General features: G+C 54.6%; 11 protein-coding genes across 11 annotated transcripts; 5 read left to right on the forward strand and 6 right to left on the reverse strand.

Moving 5' to 3' along the window:
* Positions 1-171: 171 nt before the first annotated feature.
* CORC01_06980 (replication factor C) lies at positions 172-1,371 on the forward strand (the record flags this gene model as incomplete). Its single annotated transcript, XM_022618618.1, has 3 exons — positions 172-287; positions 345-565; positions 623-1,371. The coding sequence occupies 3 exons, from the start codon at positions 172-174 to the stop codon at positions 1,369-1,371; spliced, it is 1,086 nt and encodes a 361-aa protein (XP_022474928.1).
* Positions 1,372-1,604: 233 nt separating this feature from the next.
* Positions 1,605-2,073, reverse strand: CORC01_06981 (uncharacterized protein; the record flags this gene model as incomplete). Its single annotated transcript, XM_022618619.1, has 2 exons — positions 1,605-1,770; positions 1,904-2,073. The coding sequence occupies 2 exons, from the start codon at positions 2,071-2,073 to the stop codon at positions 1,605-1,607; spliced, it is 336 nt and encodes a 111-aa protein (XP_022474929.1).
* A 476-nt stretch (positions 2,074-2,549) lies between these two features.
* Positions 2,550-3,552, forward strand: CORC01_06982 (urease; the record flags this gene model as incomplete). Its single annotated transcript, XM_022618620.1, has 2 exons — positions 2,550-2,715; positions 2,801-3,552. 2 exons carry the CDS (start codon positions 2,550-2,552, stop codon positions 3,550-3,552), a joined length of 918 nt encoding a protein of 305 aa, XP_022474930.1.
* A 126-nt stretch (positions 3,553-3,678) lies between these two features.
* CORC01_06983 (pre-mRNA-splicing factor CWC2) lies at positions 3,679-4,954 on the reverse strand (the record flags this gene model as incomplete). The annotated part of the gene is made up of 2 exons (XM_022618621.1): positions 3,679-4,277; positions 4,336-4,954. 2 exons carry the CDS (start codon positions 4,952-4,954, stop codon positions 3,679-3,681), a joined length of 1,218 nt encoding a protein of 405 aa, XP_022474931.1.
* A 407-nt stretch (positions 4,955-5,361) lies between these two features.
* CORC01_06984 (TGS domain-containing protein) lies at positions 5,362-6,901 on the forward strand (the record flags this gene model as incomplete). The annotated part of the gene is made up of 6 exons (XM_022618622.1): positions 5,362-5,390; positions 5,449-5,477; positions 5,662-5,676; positions 5,738-5,762; positions 5,818-6,249; positions 6,316-6,901. 6 exons carry the CDS (start codon positions 5,362-5,364, stop codon positions 6,899-6,901), a joined length of 1,116 nt encoding a protein of 371 aa, XP_022474932.1.
* A 416-nt stretch (positions 6,902-7,317) lies between these two features.
* CORC01_06985 (uncharacterized protein) lies at positions 7,318-7,804 on the reverse strand (the record flags this gene model as incomplete). Its single annotated transcript, XM_022618623.1, has 2 exons — positions 7,318-7,426; positions 7,521-7,804. The coding sequence occupies 2 exons, from the start codon at positions 7,802-7,804 to the stop codon at positions 7,318-7,320; spliced, it is 393 nt and encodes a 130-aa protein (XP_022474933.1).
* A 1,234-nt stretch (positions 7,805-9,038) lies between these two features.
* CORC01_06986 (acyl-CoA dehydrogenase) lies at positions 9,039-10,645 on the reverse strand (the record flags this gene model as incomplete). Its single annotated transcript, XM_022618624.1, has 5 exons — positions 9,039-9,548; positions 9,604-9,921; positions 9,989-10,415; positions 10,478-10,554; positions 10,622-10,645. 5 exons carry the CDS (start codon positions 10,643-10,645, stop codon positions 9,039-9,041), a joined length of 1,356 nt encoding a protein of 451 aa, XP_022474934.1.
* Positions 10,646-11,600: 955 nt separating this feature from the next.
* Positions 11,601-12,983, reverse strand: CORC01_06987 (arginine biosynthesis ArgJ; the record flags this gene model as incomplete). Its single annotated transcript, XM_022618625.1, has 1 exon — positions 11,601-12,983. One exon carries the CDS (start codon positions 12,981-12,983, stop codon positions 11,601-11,603), a length of 1,383 nt encoding a protein of 460 aa, XP_022474935.1.
* A 707-nt stretch (positions 12,984-13,690) lies between these two features.
* CORC01_06988 (60S ribosomal subunit assembly/export protein loc-1) lies at positions 13,691-14,364 on the forward strand (the record flags this gene model as incomplete). The annotated part of the gene is made up of 2 exons (XM_022618626.1): positions 13,691-13,999; positions 14,077-14,364. 2 exons carry the CDS (start codon positions 13,691-13,693, stop codon positions 14,362-14,364), a joined length of 597 nt encoding a protein of 198 aa, XP_022474936.1.
* Positions 14,365-14,761: 397 nt separating this feature from the next.
* On the reverse strand, positions 14,762-16,373 carry CORC01_06989 (uncharacterized protein; the record flags this gene model as incomplete). Its single annotated transcript, XM_022618627.1, has 7 exons — positions 14,762-14,911; positions 14,965-15,093; positions 15,151-15,265; positions 15,316-15,430; positions 15,492-15,627; positions 15,684-15,767; positions 15,825-16,373. The coding sequence occupies 7 exons, from the start codon at positions 16,371-16,373 to the stop codon at positions 14,762-14,764; spliced, it is 1,278 nt and encodes a 425-aa protein (XP_022474937.1).
* An 823-nt stretch (positions 16,374-17,196) lies between these two features.
* On the forward strand, positions 17,197-20,353 carry CORC01_06990 (mitochondrial membrane protein Pet127; the record flags this gene model as incomplete). The annotated part of the gene is made up of 5 exons (XM_022618628.1): positions 17,197-18,513; positions 18,568-18,683; positions 18,742-19,308; positions 19,365-19,462; positions 19,515-20,353. 5 exons carry the CDS (start codon positions 17,197-17,199, stop codon positions 20,351-20,353), a joined length of 2,937 nt encoding a protein of 978 aa, XP_022474938.1.
* Positions 20,354-20,670: the final 317 nt, after the last annotated feature.

Here is a 20,670-nt window from a genome sequence, read left to right on the forward strand (position 1 = left end):
TACTGGGGCACCCGGACACAGGTGGGTCCTAAAGAAGCTTAGCGCGTTCTGTACCCGACGCGTCTTTTCGACAAGCATCGCGTAAAGTGCTTCCGCCCACTACCCGCACCGAACTCTGGCAGCTTGACGACTTGCTATCTGCAACTCCCAGTACCCCAGCGAAAAGCCGCCATGCCCGCTCAGAAGCAGATCACGAAGCCAGAGGAGGCTGGCGAATCCTCGACGTCCGCGGCTAAGAAGGCGCTGACTGCTGCGTCAAACGGTGTGCCTAATTATGAGCTTCCCTGGTCCGTCATTCTGGCTTCCTCGAACTTTCAAGTGGACTGCTAATGCGCGCGCCTTAGGGTCGAGAAGTATCGGCCTGTTTTCCTCGACGATGTAGTCGGAAATACCGAGACGATTGATCGCCTAAAGATCATTGCAAAGGAAGGAAACATGCCGCACGTGATCATCTCAGGTATGCCTGGTATCGGAAAGACCACCAGTGTGCTTTGCCTGGCGAGACAACTGCTCGGAGATACATACAAGGAGGCTGTATTAGAGCTCAATGCCAGTGACGAGAGAGGTATGAGAGCGACCATGTCGTCTATTTGGCACGCCCAGCGCTAACACCTGAGCACAGGAATCGACGTCGTTCGCAATCGCATCAAGGGCTTCGCCCAGAAGAAGGTCACCCTGCCCCAGGGCCGCCACAAGCTCGTCATCCTCGACGAGGCCGACAGCATGACATCAGGCGCCCAGCAGGCCCTCCGCCGGACGATGGAAATCTACTCCAACACGACGCGCTTCGCCTTCGCCTGCAACCAGTCCAACAAGATCATCGAGCCGCTGCAGTCGCGATGCGCCATCCTACGCTACGCCCGACTCACTGATGAGCAGGTCGTTAAACGTCTCCTTCAAATTATTGAGGCCGAAAAGGTGGAATACAGTGACGACGGCCTCGCAGCGCTCGTCTTCAGCGCAGAGGGCGACATGCGGCAGGCGATCAACAACCTGCAGTCAACATTTGCCGGTTTCGGCTTCGTGTCGGGCGACAACGTTTTCAAGGTGGTGGACTCGCCACACCCCATCAAGGTCCAGGCAATGCTCAAGGCGTGCTATGAGGGAAACGTCGACTCGGCGCTCGACAGCCTGCGCGAACTCTGGGATTTGGGATACTCGAGCCACGACATCATCAGCACCATGTTCAAGGTCACCAAGACCATCCCGACGCTGAGCGAGCACTCCAAGCTCGAGTTCATCAAGGAGATTGGCTTCACGCACATGAAAATCTTGGAGGGCGTACAAACGCTACTACAGCTGAGCGGCTGTGTCGCGAGGCTCTGCAAGATCAACATGGACCCGAAGAAATTCGAGGCTCCCTCAAAATGAGATGCCCGCCGATAGAAATCTCGCTGCTAGCGGGACATAATGACTTGCATGATCCGGCGTTGGGGGTTAAAACAGGTCTGCGGTACCTTGTCTGTGTAGGTAGCTCAAAAAACAAAAGCCAAAGATTTGAATGTCCGATTTTATACAATACTATGAAATACAGGTTTAGATCACCCTGTTTTCTTTCTTTCAGGGTTTGCAATTTCGGTTTATTCACCGGTGATGGTGACCGCTCATTTCTTTTCATTCGGATTCTCGAGAAACTCTTGCTCGAACCTCTCCCATTTGGCCCTGTCCCTAAGAATGCGCTTCTGCAACCTGACTCGGGCCTCATACTCTCGTAACCTATTGTCCGCCTCCAGCATGCTACCCAACACCATGGCCGACATTTGCATATAGCTGCCGTGATCGTGTCAGCCGCATTTCGTGCAAGAGTATAATAAAGTGAATGAGCGAGGGAGTGAGTGAGGAAGGGGTAAAAGGGGGGTGGGAGAGGGGGATTTGGGTTGTGTCGCGTGAGGTGACGTATTACATCTTGAACTGAATTGTGAGGCCCTTGTAAAGAGGCGAGAACTTGTACGCAAAGGCGCCCAGGACGGCGGCGCCGGCACCCCATCTCGCGGCGCCGACGAAGGCACCTCGGGTGGCTTCCCACGCGGCATCGTCGGCCTCGGCGCTTTTCATCTTGTCGTGCGATGCCATCCTGCTGGCATTGTCGACCGGGGCCCGGTCGCTTTGAGAGTTGATGACGTCGAGTGTGCGGTTCGTCCGACAACTTTAAGAAGCAGCGTATGGGGATGAGACAGGGACAATATGAAAATATAATTGAGGATGTCTAGGAATGAAAGTCCCTAGACTTATGATTGGTGAAATCGTACGATTTCACCGGGCGCTTCCAGTAGCTCCTTGTAAGGCGAAAGGTGAAGCCTTTTTTTACTCCATCAATCGCCGAGGTGAGCAAGTTGGTACGGGCGGGTGGGACGAGAGCAGACGCCGAACAATATCCCTGCTGAATCCCCAGCGCCGTTCTTTCCAGTGGAGGATGTCGCCTAGGCTCGATGCAGCCGCTGAACGACCCCGACAAACTCCCCCGATCCTGCAGGGACCCCTTCCCGCTATCGGACGCTTATCAACTGCAACACCAAGTCTTACCTATCCTTCATACCTACGGCTTCTCAATGGATTCAGGTGCTCGGGACGAGTCCGTTGACGATGCTGAGAAGGAGATTTTGGAACTGGAGGCGCGCCTCAAAGCTGCCAGGGGAAAGTTGAAGGGCCTCAACGGACAGATAAAAGAACCCGTCGAATCTCTACCGTCTCGAAGTCTTTCATCAAAACCCTCATGTGAGTTGATGACCCCAACTGAGTATCTTCTTCATGATGAAATGTCTTAAAACATTCACATACTCTCTCAACTAACACGATCTAGTACCACCATCACCCTCACCCACAAACCACTATCTTCTCCTCCTCTCAGACTCAGCCCTACCCCTAGGCTCATTCGCCTTCAGCAGCGGCCTCGAGTCCTATCTAGCCCACACCCGCGGTCACTCATCCTTCAACATATTCCTCCCGGAATCCATCTCGGCCTATGCCTCGACGACACTTCCCTTCGTGCTGGCAGCGCACCGCTCCCCCGACGACGTCGCAGAACTAGACGACAACCTCGACGCCGCCATCATCTGCACCGTCGGCCGCCGCGCCTCCACAGCCCAAGGCCGCGCCCTCCTCTCCATCTGGGAACGCTCCTTCGCCTCCTCCCTCCCAAGCCCCATCTTCGCGACCCTCCAGCCCTACGTGGCGCTGCTCAAGACGGCCACCTCGTCGCGGTCATCGTCTTCCAGCGCAGATGACCAGGCCGAGCCACCGCTCGTCTTTGCCCACCTGGCCCCCCTCTTCGGCGCAATCTGCAACCTCGTAGGTCTCACCCTACAGCAGACGGCCTACATCTTCATGATGGGTCACGTCAAGGCCCTCATCTCGGCCGCCGTGCGGGCCAGCATGTTCGGGCCGTACCAGGCGCAAAAGGTGCTCGCGAGCACCAGCGTCCAGCAGCTCATCGCTGCTGCCATCGAGCGGGAGTGGAACACGCCCGTCGAGATGGCCGGGCAGACCATGCCAGTGATGGATTTATGGATAGGCAGACACGAAGTTCTGTATTCACGAATATTCAACAGTTGATATTTTGCTCAATCTCTCTTCCTTTGATGTGTTTCCATTTTCAAATGGGGTATCATGATCGCTTTTTCTCTCTCTCTCTCTCATGCCCTGCCAGTTATCATACAAAGATTCCACTAGCACTGGGTCTTAGTCGGAATCGTCGTCGCTGCCGTAGGCGACTAACGGCCCCGAAGACACAGCAACCTTTGGTTTCGACGCCACAGCAACGTTGGACGCGTTGAGAGCTGCCAGAGTACTGCTCGAAAAGATACCGCCAGACACAATCGACGGCTGCTGCTGCAGCATCGGCAACGCCTCGTACTGCTCCTGCTGGCCGCCGTTCTCAATCATGGGCCGTTCCTGGTACTCCACCTCGTGGCCCTCACGACCGACCGGGTTCACGGCGTTGGCGCCCCGCGCAAAGTGGACCTCGTCCGGCGCCTCGTAGCCCTCGAGCCCGTAGCTGCTCTCAATCTTCCTCCTCTTCCTGGCCTCCGGGTCCTTGCCCTCGATCTCGGCTACAAACTCCGCCGGGAGCGCGCGCCGGACGGCCTCGGCGGCTTGTTCTTCGATCCGTCTCGCTTCGCGCGCCTGTGCCATTGGGTTCGGGTCTGCAGTCGCCCATCGCACGTTGAGGATCTCCTCGTGATCTAGAGATTGATGCGCCATGGCCTCTTTGGCAAACTGAGCGTTCGCCTCGTTGGAGTACGTTATGAATGCGACTCCACGAGTGTTGAGCACACGAACTAGAAACAGACTTAGCACATGTTCACTCATGCAGCATAGAACCATGCAGAAGCTCACCTCGCTCAACTTGCCCCCATTCCGCAAAGTGACGCGCCACAATCTCCTCGATATCATCCGTGACGTGTATCCTTCCAACGTAGATTGTGCGGTTCTGCCTCATGAAACTACCGACACCACCCATATCGTCCCTGTAATCGGAGTGCTTGTCCCGGCCAAAGCAGTCGACGTTGGGGTTGAAGATGTCGTGAATGCCCGGCAGGCGGTGGAGGTACTCGCAGTCCTGGCCCTTGGGGCAGATCCCCCGCGCGAAGAAGAGGCAAAAGTAGCTGCCCGTGACCTTGTCGGCCCTCGTGTACCCGCTGTCCTTTGCGACGTTGCAGCGGCCCTTTGCGTGCGTCTTGGACAGGTACTTGTCCTCGCGGTCGCCGCCCGACCACTTGTTGTACCAAATGTTGAAGATTGTGCCCGTCTGCGGCGGCGGCTCGGACGTGATGAAGGACGGATCCACCTGCGGGCGCGCCGGCCTCTTCTTCTTCCTGATGATCTTTTTCACTTTCCTCTCTGTTGGCGCGGCGACCTCGGTGTTGTTTGTCGCCAGCGCGGTTTCCTGCGCGTTGTCCTCGGCCTCTCGTCCTTCGACCTCCTCGGGCCGAGCTGTTTCGATTTCGTCCGACATGATTGCGCTCGTGGGGAAGACGTCGATTTGGTAGGTTTCGTGGTTGAAGGCTTGCGGAATGGATAGATGAATGAAGGTGCCTTCTGGCTGCAGGTCGGCGACGGGGCAACACTGGGCGCACGCGGCGAGGCTTGAAAATTGTTATCGCGATAAAGCTGTGGCGCAAACCCAGGCATACACCTTAGTGGCTAAGGGCGGTGAGTGGAGACCCCTGCTACTCGGCCTAGCCCCGCGGTAAATTCTGCCACAGTTCAGTCTTCCCACGCCTTGGGAGTTGCCGACCTGCCCCACCATGATCTTGCGAAGCCCTCCTCGTCGACCAGAAAGAGAAGTCTTGTGGTTCATCACCATCTTTTTGATTTATAGGAATTACCAGAGTCTGTAGACTCGGATAATAAATCGCCAAGATGGTGAACATTACGGAAAAGATCAAGGAGTGCGGAACCCCAGCACCACCATCAAAGCGAAGCGGGAGGCTGATGATGCGCCACTAGGATTGAGGATGAGATGAGAAAGACCCAGAGTAAGACGTATCCCCACAAGCCTTCTCGTTATTTTTCAAAAGTCATTTCATCTGGTCTTTTGCCAAATTAGAGAGACTATGTGGATGAAAGGGACACCGAGATTGGTCTTTTCACTAGTTGGTCGAGGATATGACTTGAGAAAGATGACCACTGGCGTTTAGGACTTTTGCTGACTTAATCTAGAGAACAAGGCAACTGGTATGTTTATGAAATAATTCGGATCAAACAACCGACCAATGTTAACAAACACCCCTCAAAGAATATCATCTGGGTCTGCTAAAGGGGTAAGTTCTCCTTGCGCCGTCATGACTGGGAATGTACTTTGCTCACAACACCAAGTAAACTCGCCCGTCTGAGAGCACAGCTCCTAGAGCCAGGTCCAGGAGCAGGAGGCGGTGGCGGCGCAGGCTTCGATGTCAGCAAAAGCGGCGACGCCAGAATAGCCCTCGTCGGCTTCCCCTCGGTGGGTAAATCAACGTTCCTCTCCAAAGTCACGCGGACAAAGTCAGAGGTGGCGTCGTACGCCTTCACGACGCTCACGGCCATCCCCGGCGTCCTGGAATACGGCGGCGCCGAGATCCAGCTGCTCGATTTGCCCGGTATCATCGAGGGTGCCGCCGAGGGCAAAGGTAGAGGAAGACAGGTCATCTCGGCGGCCAAGACGAGCGACATGATCCTAATGGTGCTGGACGCGACCAAGAAGGCAGAGCAGAGGGCGCTGCTGGAGGCCGAGCTGGAAGCCGTCGGCATCCGTCTCAACAGAGAGCCACCGTAAGACGATGTTTTTCTTTTTGACCCCCTATATGGTACTGGCCAGTCTGACGGAACTGCTCGCAGAAACATCTACCTCAAGGCCAAGAAAGCAGGCGGCATGAAAATCACCTTCCAGAGTCCCCCCAAAAACATGGACGAAAAGATGGTCTTCAACATCCTCCGCGACTACAAGATTCTAAACTGCGAGGTCCTCGTCCGCGACGAGTACGCCACCGTGGACGACCTCATCGACGTCATTATGAAGGACCACCGCAAGTACATCAAGTGCCTCTACGTGTACAACAAGATCGACTCCGTCTCTCTCGACTTCCTCGACACCCTCGCCCGCGAACCCCACACCGTCGTCATGTCCTGCGAGCTCGACCTTGGCATCCGCGACGTCGTCGACCGCTGCTGGGAGGAGCTGAAACTTATCCGCATCTACACCAAGCGCCAGGGCGCCGACCCGGACTTTAGCGAGGCGCTCATCGTGCGGAGCAATAGCACTATCGAGGACGTGTGCGACCGCATTCACAGGACGCTCAAAGACACCTTCAAGTACGCCCTTGTCTGGGGCGCCAGCGCCAGGCATATTCCGCAGAGAGTGGGACTCGGACACGCGGTGGCGGACGAGGATGTGGTGTGCGTTGTGAGCGCGTGGAAGGCATAGGAAACGAATTCATGAGATAAAAAAAGAGTGGTTAAAAAGGTTATGAAGAATTGTATTTGCTGCTCAGGCCGACCGACGATAACGCGGTGGCTGATGAATACAGTTCTTCTAGAATGCTAGCCGCAAAAAAAGCTAGTCTTGGAGAAGCAAAAAAGCCCTTGATATCGTTTCGTGTCATGTCATGGTGTAGTACAAACCAACCCCTTTTATCCTGGAGTCAGACATCGGTCTACCCGTATAACGCCAATGAACCCTATCCCACCATCAAATCAGCCTGGAAAGCCAGTAGTGGCGCAAATTCAGTGTCTCTTCCGGAAAAGAAGAGATGAAACTAGTAAAACAACCCGTGAGCCAATCCCATTAGTGAAGTGAAGCTTTTTTGTTGTTTTGTTCAGAAGAAGATGCGACGACACTGCCTAGAAGGCATTGTCCTTGGTGGGCGTGCCTGCTTGGTCGCCGAAGAGAGCGGCATCACCTCTGAGCTTCTTGGCGGAAGTCTGAGCGAAGAGGGACTTGGGCTTGACCCTGATGGATGGAGAGATTAGCATCTGCTTACGGGACAGGAGTGGACAATCTTGGGAAATGCCAAAATTGTAGAGGAGAAGAGAGGGTGACTTACTTGCCAACCTGCTTGTTGCGGAGGGCGCTGAGCTTGGCAGTGCAAGGGCTCATAATGTCGTCAGATGGCGAGATGTACGTCTTGGACCTATCGAGGACAGTGGAGTTTAGGGCTTTGTTCTTGCTGCAGTTACGAGTTTGCAGCCAGTCGTACTTCTCTTGGGCCATCTTGTTCTGCAGGACCTGGCGGTGGTACTCCATGCTCTTGAGGTCCTTGGCGGCCTGCGGGTCGTTGGCCACGACGGCGGCGTTGACGTCCTTGTCGGCGAGAACGTTGGGAGACATATTTGGTTGGGATTTGAGTGGTGTGCTGATTTGGTTGCAGTTTTCTGCAATGCGCAATGCTGAGCGGTAGTAGGTGTTGAAGAGGCGATTGTACTGCTCAATGTGTGTAGAGGTGATAGAAAAGTCGTGAAGCTGATGGCGCAAAGTGTACGTGTATGTTTGGTCTGGTCTGTGGTGGGATGGTGAAGGAGGATGGATGTGTAGTGGGTTTGGTTGGTTTGCGACTCGGGGGCCCAAAGCAGAGAAGGAAGAAGGTCTTTGTACTCAACGTGGGTTCTCTTTGGTGCACAGGATTTACCGTGGAGTGTTTATGACGTTCGTGAATGGATGTGAAAAGGATGCACGCTCTCTCTCTGTAAGGTAGAGTAGGCCCAGTCTGGTATCTGGGTGGTAAAGTGGGTGGAGCAGTTGCTGGGTGTCAAAAGTAAACGAATTTTCTGGGATGTTGACGGGGCAACGGCCTAATCGAAACGGCGACTGCTCGCTGGGAAACTGCAGATGGTACAGGGGTTCAGGGGTGGGAGGACGGAGGTTGCGTTGATGGGAATGTGGGTCCCAGCCCTGACTTGCCAGGGGACGGCACTAACCTCAGGTGGAGAACACCAGCCGAGCCTTTGTCAGTCGGGTGAAGAAGCTGCGGCCGTCGCCCGTGTGATGAGAGTGATGATATGGATGCGCTGTCAGGTCTTCTTTCCTCCTTCTAGATTAATAGCGGGCTTCCTGGGCAACCCAGCACCCCGGGCCTTATGTCGCCAGTTATGGTTCCTTGCCGTGTATCCATTCTGCCATCCATCTGTACAGCAAAGCAGTCGGGAGCTATGGGAATGCTTGTGCCTCTAGTTTGGTCTGTGGAGTGGCCCTGACCCTCCATCTCTTCCACCGGGGAAGAGGTTGCATCTGTGGTCAATGCTACCGATATGAACGGTTCTGAGCTTTCGAACGCGCCCATCTCCAAGGTAACTAGCAGCATCTCCTCCCGGACCTTAATGCCGCAGGGTCTCTTGGGCCGATCACTTAGAATGTGCCTGACTTGCGCCACACATGGCCAGACAATGGGACTTAGTGTGACTCAGAAAACATAGAGGCGGCGGGCCAACGGGGTTGCAGATCGCATCTCATCCCAACTGTCATTTTCATCCGGGGACTGGCCTAGGACTGGCCAAGGCCTGATATTCGCGATATTGTACACGAGACTTTTATCAACTATACAGAACAGCTAACTGCCGAGGCGACCTCACAACTTGGACCTATTAATCTGGGCCCCCGGCTGGAACGTCTTGGTCTTATACTGCGCGTGCAGCTGCTCAGTCTTCTTCCTCTGCCACTGGATCTTGTCCGTGACTTCCTTGCCCCTCTTGTTCTCGTTCTTACCCAGCTGCTGCAGGTGCACCTCGTCGGGCCCGTCGGCGAGCCGGAGCGTTCGGATGTTGGCCCACATGCCCGCCAGCGGCGTGTCCTGGCAGACGCCGGCCGCGCCAAACGACTGGATGGCACGGTCGATGACGGTCAAAGCCGTCTGCGGGACAAGCACCTTGGCCTCGGCGATCTCCTTGAGGGCCTTCTTCGGGCCGTGGTCGTCCATCTTGATGGCCGCGTTCAGGACGACGAGGCGGGCGGCGTCGATCTCGATGCGGGACTTGGCTACCCACTCGATGATGACGCCGTGCTCCTTTAGCTGCTTGCCGAACGGCGTCTTGGTCGGGTCGTTGATGCGCATCAGCATCCACTCGAGAGCTCGCTCGGCCTAAGAGACATACACGTTAGACTGTAGCAGTCACACAAGATGTGGATGACCTTACTGCTCCAATGGTTCGCATGGCGTGGTGAATGCGGCCAGGACCCAGTCTGCCCTGAATAATCTCAAAGCCGCGGCCTTCGCCGAGCACCAAGTTGCTGGCGGGGACTCTGACGTCCTTGAAGCTGATGTGGCCGTGGCCGTGGGGCGCGTCATCGTAGCCGTAGACCTGCAGCATGCGGTGGATGGTGATGCCCTTCGTTTCCGCGGGGACGACGATGACCGATTGTTGCCTGTAGGGGTCCTTGTTGTTTGCGTCGCTCTTACCCATGACGATGTAAATCGAGCATCGAGGGTCGCCGGCACCGCTGGACCACCATTTCTACTCTTTGGTCAGCAAACACGTCTAGAGACTGGTGGGGCGCTCAAGGGGGGTTTCAACCACGTACCGAGCCGTTGAGGACGTATTCATTGCCCTCCTTGCGCATGCTGAGCTGGATGTTGGTCGCATCCGACGAGGCGACCTCGGGCTCCGTCATCAAAAAGGCAGACCGGATCTGGCCCTCCATCAAGGGTTTCAGCCACTTTTGCTTCTGCTCCTCGTTTCCGTACTTGGCCAGGACCTCCATGTTGCCGGTGTCGGGCGCCGCGCAGTTGACGGCCTCGGAGGCGACCCGCGACTTGCCGAGCCACTCGGCCATGAGGCCGTACTCGAGATTCGTGAAGCCCGGTGATTCCTTGTAGTGGCCCTTGGGCAGGAACATGTTCCACAGGCCCAGCTTCCTGGCCTTGATTTTCAGTTCGTCGACGATGGCCGGGTGGTGGTCCCATCTCGCGTCGCCCTGGCCGATCTGAGCATCCAAGACGGGGTCTGCGCTGCACGTAGATTGTCAGCTGTGGCCAGGATTGAGAAGTACTGGCATAGCTGGGTTGCTTACGGGATGCACTCTTCTTCGACAAACTTGGCTACGAGATCGAGCGCCTCTTTGGCGCGATCGCTTAGGCGATCCAGGACCTGGTGACGGCTTGAGTCAGCTGTGCATTGCAGCAAAAGTAGAGAGCTTGCTGCGCTGGCTACTTACGATGGCTGGGACTCGGGACGTCATCTTGGAATCTGAGGGCGACACGAATTGGCTATACAGAACGTCTAGAAGTGTGATTGCGAGGTTAGAATACAGATAAATACGGAAGTGCAGGAAATGGGGACGACCTCAAGGGCATGGATCTCAACTCCCTTTTGAGTGAGGAGTGTTTGGTCTCATCGTACGGTAGACGAGCAATGGGACGAGCCGGAGCCGAGGTTGATTCTGGAGCTACAGGGACCCCAAAGGTGGGGATCCTGGGGTAGCCGTCTTGACCTCCGCCTCCGCGTCTGAGAATGGCCCCAGATTTGGAGGTGGTGTAGACTTCATAGTGGGCTTCTACCGTACACGTACAGCTCTCTTAAGCACTGCTTAGGTGCCTAATTGCCCTAATTGCTAATGTGCCCATGGGCTGGATTGAAAACAGACTTTATTCCCATGACAATAGTAGCAAATTCCGTACCCTTGCCTGTCTTAGGACTATCCCGGATCGCGGGCTGTTAGTGCCTCATTAACATATGCCTCTGAGCCCAGTCCCTGGGGCATAGAAGTCTTCAATGATGTCTCTCACTGGTTGGAACGCTCCTCGGCGCTCATCAATCCTTGTAACCTCGAGACAATGCAGTGGTGCCACCTTGGTGTGTCACCGTTGCGGGGGAGCACCAGCTGGGCCGGCCTCCAATAGCAATGCCCGCAACGAACCCCGATGCCTCGGTGCGGCGTCCAGGCCGGCGGGATGCTCTTCCGGTGCATTGGCTCACTTTTTCTCGGGGAAGCAATTCCGAATCCCATGCGTTCAAAGACATTTTAATGCCAACGGCGGTGGACAATTGCTAATGGTATACTTTTTCAATTGGCTGGCTGGGTCTATATCCTGACAAACAATGGCCAGGTATAGACGCTCTTCTAATATGACAATGCTTTAAGCCATCTAATCTGACTTCCTTTTCCACTCCCATGATTTTTTTGAACCTCTCTTCTATGTGCGGTAGTCACCGTTAATAGTGATGTACTCGTGGCTGTAATCGCATGTCCAGTACGTTGCCTCCTTGTCACCAGTTCCCAGCCTAACGAGGATCTCCAAGTCCTCCAGCTCCAAAATCTCCGATGCTCTGGCCTCGTTGACCATCTCCGGCTCGCCGTTGATCAAGAGCTTCAGCTCAGGCGTGCCATCGGTAGGAATGAACGAGACGTTGGTCTTCTCGGGCGTGACTTCGGGGACGTCGTTGACGGCCTGGCCGGGCTCCGATACGAGCGAGTAGCCAGTTGCACACAGGATGCGACCCCAGTTGGCATCGCGTCCGTACAACGCAGTCTTGACCAGAGGCGACCTGGCAATAGTGCTGGCAATCTTCCTTGCAGCCTCCTCGCTAGCAGACTCGACGACACGGATGGTGACGAACTTGGTGGCACCCTCGCCGTCGCGGACAATCAGCTTGGCCAGGTCACTGGAGAAGTCGGTCAAGACCTGCTGGAAGGCGGCGTAGTCGGGTGAGTCCTCTGAGGAAATCTCCTTGCCGCCGGCAGCACCGTTCGCGAGCAGAGCCAGGGTGTCGTTGGTCGAAGTATCTCCGTCAATGGTGATGCTGTTGAACGATCGGTCAACGGCGTGCTTGAGGACTGAAGGCATCACAGCAGGCGAGATGGGCGCGTCTGTGGCAACAACTCCAAGAAGAGTGGCCATGTTGGGGTGGATCATACCAGCACCCTTGGTGGTGCCAGCGATGCGGTATTCGATGTCTGGCGACGAGGGCAGCGTGAAAGTCTTGGACATGAGTTTCGGGAACGTATCGGTCGTGCAGATGGCGGTGGCAAAGCTTAGCCAGTGCTTGTGTGAGGAGCCCAGAGCCCCCTGAGCAGCCGGGACATTATCGACAATCTTTGCGATGGGCAGCCTCTGTCCGATGACTCCTGTGCTCATCACGATGGTGGATGACGCATCGCCCTCACCTCCGACGACCTTGTCGGCCGCTTTCGCCATAAGAGAAGCATCCTCGAGACCCCCCTTTCCGGTGACGGCATTGGCGCACCCCGAATTGATGAGCACGCTGCGAATGCCACGGTTGGCCTTCTTCTTCAACAAGTCCCTGCTGAAGGTGACGGGCGCCGCCTGGAACTTGTTCTTGGTGAAGACGGCGGCGGCGGCGCAGGGTCGGTCTGAGCTGAGCAGGGCGAGATCGGGCTTCGTCTTGTTTCCCGGCTTCACTCCGACGAGAATGCCAGAAGCCTGGAAGCCCTTGGGATAGGTGCCCTCCGTCGGGACGTACTTCTTCTTGGCGGCCGGAATGCTCTCGGCGGAGACCGAGTAGCACCTCACGAACTGAGCCAGGTGGGCGGGAAACCTCTTAACAGGTTGCGCCATTCTGACAAATTGACGGCAGCCCAACGATGGAGTGGAAAGGACCTGAAGGGGGGAGGAAGCTCGAGAGCCAATGGCTCACGTACGGCTTGCTATTGTGCTGGAATTTTTTTTTTTTGAGTTTCTAGTGAAAGAATGTTAGTCACTTGGGGAAGCAGAGGTGAGAGAGAGACTTAGATGACGGAGGGGTGCGATAACGGCAGTCGACCAATTTTTTGACAGGGATGGCAAAGCTCTGGTCTGCAAAAGGCGCATTAAGAGCCAAGTCAACGAGTCCCGATCCTGGCAACTCATTCTGACACTGCAAAGCCTCGCAGAAGTTAACGTGATATACTATTTACGCAGAGAGTGGACATATTTAGTCGCAAATTTTTCTTTGTTTGGACTAACTCTCGATATTGTAAAAATGATTTCCATGGTACGTTACCTTTTCAAATGTACTCGAGGCTTAGTCGACAGTTGGAACTCAACACGGTGAAAGGGTCTCGACTCGGAATCCAGACCCCCTGCAGGGGGAGTGAGGTCAAATGGCGGGGATCGGGCCCACTCAAGCTTATCGCGTCCGCTTTGGTGAGCTTATCGCCCCCGAGCGTATAGAAAAAATTCTAGAGAGCGCACCTTGACCTTCACCAACTCCGCCGAGTCGCGAAACGCCCAATTGCACATACCCGCCACACCTCTCGCAAACACACTCGTCACGATACTGCACGATGGCGCCCTCCAAGACGAGAACGATCAAGAACAAGCACGCCGCCAACGGCTCTGGCATCAAGAACAGCAAGGCGGTGGACAGGAAGACCGTTCCCGATGGCATCGTCAGGAAATCCAGAGACACGCCCAAGGGGACCAAGCCCCTCAAGGCCAAGGGCAAGACGAACCTCGAGGCCCTGCTGAAGAAGCGCAAGAAGAAGGTCTACACGGAAGAGGAGCTCGGCATCCCCAAGCTGAACAAAATCACGCCTGTTGGCGTGGAGAAGCCCAAGGGCAAGAAAAAGGGCAAGGTCTTTGTCGACGACAGGGTACGTCTCAAATGGCGCTGCAACTTGCGCTGCAACTTTTTGGCATAATGTTTCTGATCGCTGATTGAATTGAACAGGAGAGCATGAACACCATCCTCGCCATGGTCCAGGCCGAGAAGGAGGGCCAGATCGAGTCAAAAATGATGAAGGCGAGGCAAATGGAGGAGATCCGCGAGGCGCGCCGGGTAGAGGCCGAGAAGAAGGAAGAGGAGAAGAAATCGAAGCTGGAGGAGACAAAGGACTCCCTGCGCAAGAAGAGGAAGCGCAACCCCAAGGCCGAGAACGAGGACAACATCAGCCAATACGCGAGCGCAGGATCCAAGGCCGCCAAGCCCAAGAAGAAGAAGAGCGTCTCCTTTGCGTGAGGAGATCACCTAGTGGTAATTTGAACACTAGCATGTCTTTGCATCTTGGGCGGCGTTCGGAGTGCCAAAAAAGAAAACATACTGGGTTGGAAAAAGTGGGAGGGGAACATCTTATTCGTCTTTTTTTAAAAACCTCTTTGTAGTGTCGAAGGCGTTCAGTGCAGATACCATGGCGAGGCTTGACCTTACGCGAGAGCTTAATGCAACACCATAGGACAGTGATCAGCCAGATGCCAGCGAGAGATGAGCCTCGTCGCTGTAGACCTTGTCTGAACATCATTCTGTTCATAGCTTCGTCCGTGATCGCGGAAGTCAATAAAAGCAGGTGTACTTTTTCTATCTATACCGTCTAAATCTATTCCAGCACAAGTTCTGTTGTAATTTCTGTCATCTGCAGCTACTCGGACCCTGCTTTAATCTCCATTCTATGTCTCGCTGGGTTGAAGTGGAATTCTGACTTGCCGTTCCTGGGCGGAGTTCCGTTGGTCTTCGGTGGGAGCTGGCTGTGGTCCACGTTAAATGCCATGTGGTTGAAAAAGTTCGCAACCTGGTCTTGTCAGTCCATAGTCTTTCAGCAATCGGTGGAAATCAGGGATGTACCGGTTTCGCGTGCCATCTTCCGCCTCCGGGCTCGAACCAGCAGAGGTGGCCGCCCAAAGAGGTAGTGCACAGAACCGTGTACGGGTTCTTGCCGAACTCCTCGTACGGGATAGCTTCTTCTACGGCAATCTGGGGGAATCCGGTTAGCTTTCCCAGTAGCAGTGGCTGGTTGGAGGAATTGCTTACAGGATCATCGGTGGCATGTAGGGCGAGGAAGGGAATCCTGATGGCCAGGACCGCATCGGAAGACGACGCATCGCGGTAGTAGGCGCTCTCTGTGGGATAGCCCCAGCTGATGCATCTGCTCATGTGAGAAACACTCCGAGCACTTTTTGTTATCTGGAAACTCACTGGACTTCTCTGTCAAACTCCCACAGGTACGTAACGTTTTGGAGGCGGTCGAGGTCGAGGTTGGTGTGTTTCTGCACCTCCTCTTTGTGTCCATTGATCAGTTGCTTCATGCTAGCTAATGAGGTGTGTAAGTCTCAGAGGTCAAGCTCGTATGTCGTGGAGTGAGAGCGACGTACTCCCCATCACTCTTTGGTAGACTTCTCTACCAAGGAATGTGCGCTTCAGCGCCTTGTTTGAGACTTCCAGGTTGAAGGGATTGGAGCACACGATAGCGGCGGTTAATTGGCAGTCAACACCCTCCTCGCCACAGTACTGGGGTGAAACTGTTAATTAAAGTAATAAGGAAATATGAGAAACCAGAGACCTACGTTTGTCAACATGTTGGCGCCGAGCGAGAAGCCCAAGCCAAAGAGAGGGCGGTTCGGGAACTTCTTTCTCAACCACTTGATCGTCTAGACTGACTGTCAGTTGTCCACTTGAATGTGTGGTGCGCAGTATAGGTTACTGACTTGGCGAAAGTCCCATGTTGCTCTGGCATTGTACAAGATACCACTGGTGAACTTGCTGTTGGCGCAACCTCTCGAGTTCACCACGCATACCTCCCAATTCCCTGAATCAACCAATGGCGCAATGGCATGTCTGAGATAAATCTCATGCGAGCCACCCGAGAGGCCGTGAAGAACAACCAACTGGGGCCGATTGTCGTCCGATGCCAGATTTTCAAACTCCTGGTCCTCAAAGTACACCGTCCGCGGCGGCAGGGTGCTGTCGGTCTCCTTAAAGGGCTCCGCCACAAAGTCGACGGCGAAAGTGCCCTCAAAGGCCTTGTCTTCGGCGTGGAAGACCTTTCGTCGATAGTACACTGGGGGCCCGTGCTGCTTCGTGGCAGTCCACATGGTCTGCAAGTGGCCGTTGAAGAGGAGCGGATTCATGTGGCATGGCGGCGTGACCTTTTCGCAGATCTTCAGCAGGTCAGTCTGGGCGCCATCTTTCTCTTTGAGTGCCACGGGCGACGGCGCGTGTGTGAAGTTGATTTTGGCGTGTCCTAGCCAGTCCATGATTCGAAGCCTGCGGGCAACGGTTGACCGAGGCACTTTGGCTTCAGGAGACAGTTTGCGATTGCAGAGGTCGTGGGAGCCGGTCACTAGGCGCCGTTGAAGTTGATGTCGAGATGTCAAGGAGGAAGCAAAAGAGGGACTCAACCGCCGCACGACGTTATTAAAAGGCCAAGGTTACTAGAAATGACAGACGCTTAGGTAGAGCAGGTAGGTTGTCGAGAGGGCAAACCGAGCACCATGTGCAAATGATCAGAGAACCACAAGTCATGGCAGTGGAGCCCCGAGGACTGGTAGCTTCCGATTTATGATACGCAGATTCACAATGTTTGCTCCGGACCCAACTTCAAGTCAAGGGGGGGGCGGACTAACGGGCAATTTGTCTGGTCTTGGGGGTAGCACCGAAGGTCTCAATTGAGCCTATCCGTACCCGTACCGTGATAGATCGGCGCCGGGTTCACCTAGTGTCCGTTCAGCAGTGGGATTCGGTGCTGTGTGTGTACACTAATACATTGTACAACAGCAAAGTTCACGCCTGGTGAAAGAAGACGAATGGTATCCGTAAGATGGATATGGTTCAGATTGAGCCGAGGCACTTGCTAACAGCCAATCAGAATGTAGAACAGATCCAGGCACTTACACAGTATAAGCGTATCCATACTAAGACTGTAAGGTAGGCAGCCACCCAGCGCCACACACTCGTCGGGATTCAAAAGTTCAGACTCGGGTGCGAGCTTTGGGTCAAGACTGGTCTGTGCATCTCACATACTGACTGGAAATGTGGGGGACCCGTGGCACGTGGAATTATGTAAGGCACGCAGGGACCATGGGCCATTTCTTGACCAGTCGTCCCTCGAGGGGCCTCGCGCCTGCAGGTGCGGCTAATGAACAGCAACCGCGTCGCATCAAGCCAGTCCAGTCCAACAAAGCGACCATCGAGACTCCATGTAGCGAAGCCTGCGATCCTTATGCAGTCCCAAAGATGACACACCGGGGCTCTTTGCCTTCGGGGCAGGCCTTCAATGGCCAGCAGCACGTCCCCCAGCCTTTCCACGATCCCTACGGCAATGGCAATGGCAACGGCGGCGGGAGTGGGAATGGCCAGAATCCGAACTACGCGAACGCTGCATACGGTAGTCACGGGCAAGCGCAACCAATTCATGGCAACTACCATCAGCTGCCCGCTCCAGCTCCTGCTCCCATCCTTCCTGCGCCTGCGCCGATGAACATGCAAGCAAACGGATATGGGCAGTTTCCTGCGTATGGCGGCACCTTCCCGCAGCAGCAACAGCAGCAGCAACAGCAGCATTACCCCCACCATCACCAACTCCAGCAGCCCTTTCCTCACGGCAATGCGATGAATGCCCAGTTCGCATCTCCTCATTCCCCATTCAACCAAACCACGCACGCCTCTCTCTCTCCCGCGCTTGCGCCCGCACCGACGCCGACACCGACGCCGCCCATCTACGCTGAGTATCAGCCGACGCAGCAGCCGCAACATCAACCACAATTCCAGCCTCATTTCCAGCAACCGCCGCAACCCCCGCCTCAACCACCACAGCAGTTACAGCAGCTACAGCAACAGCGTAGTCCCCAAGTGTTCCCGGCAGTGCCCCAGTATACCCAGTTCTCTCAGCCACCCATGGGCCAAACTCAGACCGTGCCAGTTCTGAACCAGACTTTCGCCGAACCTTCCCAAGTTCAACCGAGCCCCGAGCCTCACTTTGCCAACTCGCCTACCGTCCAGCCGGCGCGATCTCCCAGTATAGCTAGAAAGTCACCTGCGATATCGTCGATGAACTCTCCGGCAATATCCTCCAGGGGCTCTCCCGCCTTGTCGACGAAAGCAAGGTCCTACGACACGACGACGATCCTCGTACACGTGGCAGAAGAGTGTTTCGACAAAGCACGTCGTGGCGTACAGAGAGTGGCGGTATCTGGGTCAGATGAGCAGATGCGCGAGTATCAAAAGTTGATTGCCACTGGGTTGGCGTGCCTTGAGGCAGCGTTCCAAAGCAACCGACTATCTCCGAGACAGGAGGCGAAAGCAAGATTGAGATATGCGTCTATCTTGTGTGATGAGACTGAGAACCTTCAAGAGGCAGAAACAGCCTTGAGCAAGGGCATCACCATCTGCGACAAGGTTTGTTAAACTGGGACGTTACCCGCCCGAGCTTTATATTGACATTCCCTACAGCATAGATACGCCGACCTCAAGTACTGTATGCAATATTTATTGCTGAAAGTATTGTTTCAGAGAAACCAGAAGGCGGCGTTCATTGCTGTTGACAAGAACATTGCAGACTGCCTCACGTGCGTCACAGGAATCTTACCTCAACTATTATTGAATCACTGCTTACACAACTATTAGTTTCAAACACATCCACTGGGTCTATGCCTTTCGTCTGCTGAAGGCCACCTTCCATGTCCATGCGGGTAGTCCGCCTGATGCGGCAGTGTTGGACAACTTGCGCGCTATCGCCGTTCTGGCGAGCGAGCGAGGAGACAATGCCATGGTTGTCTTCGCCTCTCTCTTGGAAGGCTTGTCGGTCTTGAGGAATATGCGCTCCGACACAATCGAGCGTGTGCAAACTTGTCTGGCGCAAGCTACCAAGTTTCAACTGGATCCTTCTGTCCAAATACCGCAGCTGGATGTTTTGATGCTGCTACTCGACCTTGCGTGCAGCATGCACCAGAAAACGCCCGATATCCTGATCCACAAGCTGAGGACACTCCAAGCAAAGCTTGATGCGAATTTGGGATCCCAGACATGGACCGATTTAAATCCAGAGATCTTGATCCCCATCAAGAAACACAATTCAACCTCTGCAACCCTCAGCGATGACACCTCCGCAATCCTCCGATCGGGACCTCCCAATGGTCAACACGACTACATCGTCATGACTTTCTTGAACAGGTTGGAGATTATTGTATTGACGTAAGTCTATTGAAGACTGCACGCTTCCATGGCACTGATCCATTGACCCAAATTAGATACACGTTCAGTGGTTTAGCCGGGATGTATCGCCCTGGTTCGGATCCTAAGAGGAGTCACGAATTCTGGAAGGAGGGATTCGATGTTTTGGCGAAATGTAAGTATTGCTCTGTGGCTTTCAAGACTGTATTAAGCTGACATGGCACAAGGGAATAAAGAGATAGCTCCTAGCGTCCCGGCGGCATCTCTGCGTGAGTCGATGGAGCAGTCTAAATGGAGGACCGAAATCTTCTGTTACTTGCAAGCCCTGACGGGGTTGTACTTCGCAACTCACAGCCAATGGCCGAAGGTTGAACAGTGCGTGGCACAACTTCAACAGGCTATTACGCCAGCCGTGAACGAGATATTCAGTGTATTCGCACTTTATCTCTCCGGGGTCTATCATCAGGGCACTGGTGATTTGGAGACTGCTCTGTTGTTGTTCGAAGATGTTAGATTGAGTGTTGATGCTGGCCGTGGAGGCCCAGGTGGTAGAAAGCCCGCCAAACTGGAGCTGTGCATACTCGCTGCGCTGAATCGCATCTGGATCCTTCAAGACTCGTCTTACCGTGACGAGATGACGTCTACCGAGCTGTTGGACCAGTTGCGACCAATGTGTACGGAACATCAAGACCCAGACATACGCACCGCCTTCAATCTCGTCCAGGCAACAGCTCAGACGATGCCCCCGCCGTCCATGCACCAAATCAAAACGAGTATCACAAACTCATTGAACGGTTCAAGGGTGACAGGCAACACGCACTGTCTGGCGATAGCCCTCAGCATCATGCGGTCCCGATTGTTCGATAATGTGGTGGGCGAACAAGCGCTTAAAAGCGCAAGGGCAGCCTCGACACAGGCGAAGCGGAGTGGGAACCTGCTTTGGATGAGCGTGGCGGATGGTATGCTGGCCGATTCTTTTGAAGTCCAAGCACTGTTCGCAGACGCTGAAGCAGCACGGCAGACGGCCACGGACTATGCGTCTCACGCATTCACTGGGAAGGAGTAAGAGGTTCGGGTTCAGCGTGGATCATGTTTTCACGGCATTATGGACTGGCGTCTGGTGCGGTATTTGGCCTGGCATGAGCTGGTTGTTTGGGAAAGCATAATACCCCCCAAATTTGTATCGCTGCCAGATGATGCGGCGAAATTGACTGGGAGATGATAGAATTTCTGCTACACTTGCCGGAAATGTTCTTTAAAATTGATGGGTTACACGACTTCAAAGTACTAGTAACTACTATGCCCGGTGACGAGTCCTCTTGTGAATTATATCAAACCCGCCACCGAAGAAGGTAAAGTAGGCACGGAAACACTGCTTCTCAA

The sequence above is a fragment of the Colletotrichum orchidophilum genome (assembly GCF_001831195.1).
Source record: "Colletotrichum orchidophilum strain IMI 309357 chromosome Unknown Scaffold_54.1, whole genome shotgun sequence".
NCBI classification, from domain to species: domain Eukaryota; kingdom Fungi; phylum Ascomycota; class Sordariomycetes; order Glomerellales; family Glomerellaceae; genus Colletotrichum; species Colletotrichum orchidophilum.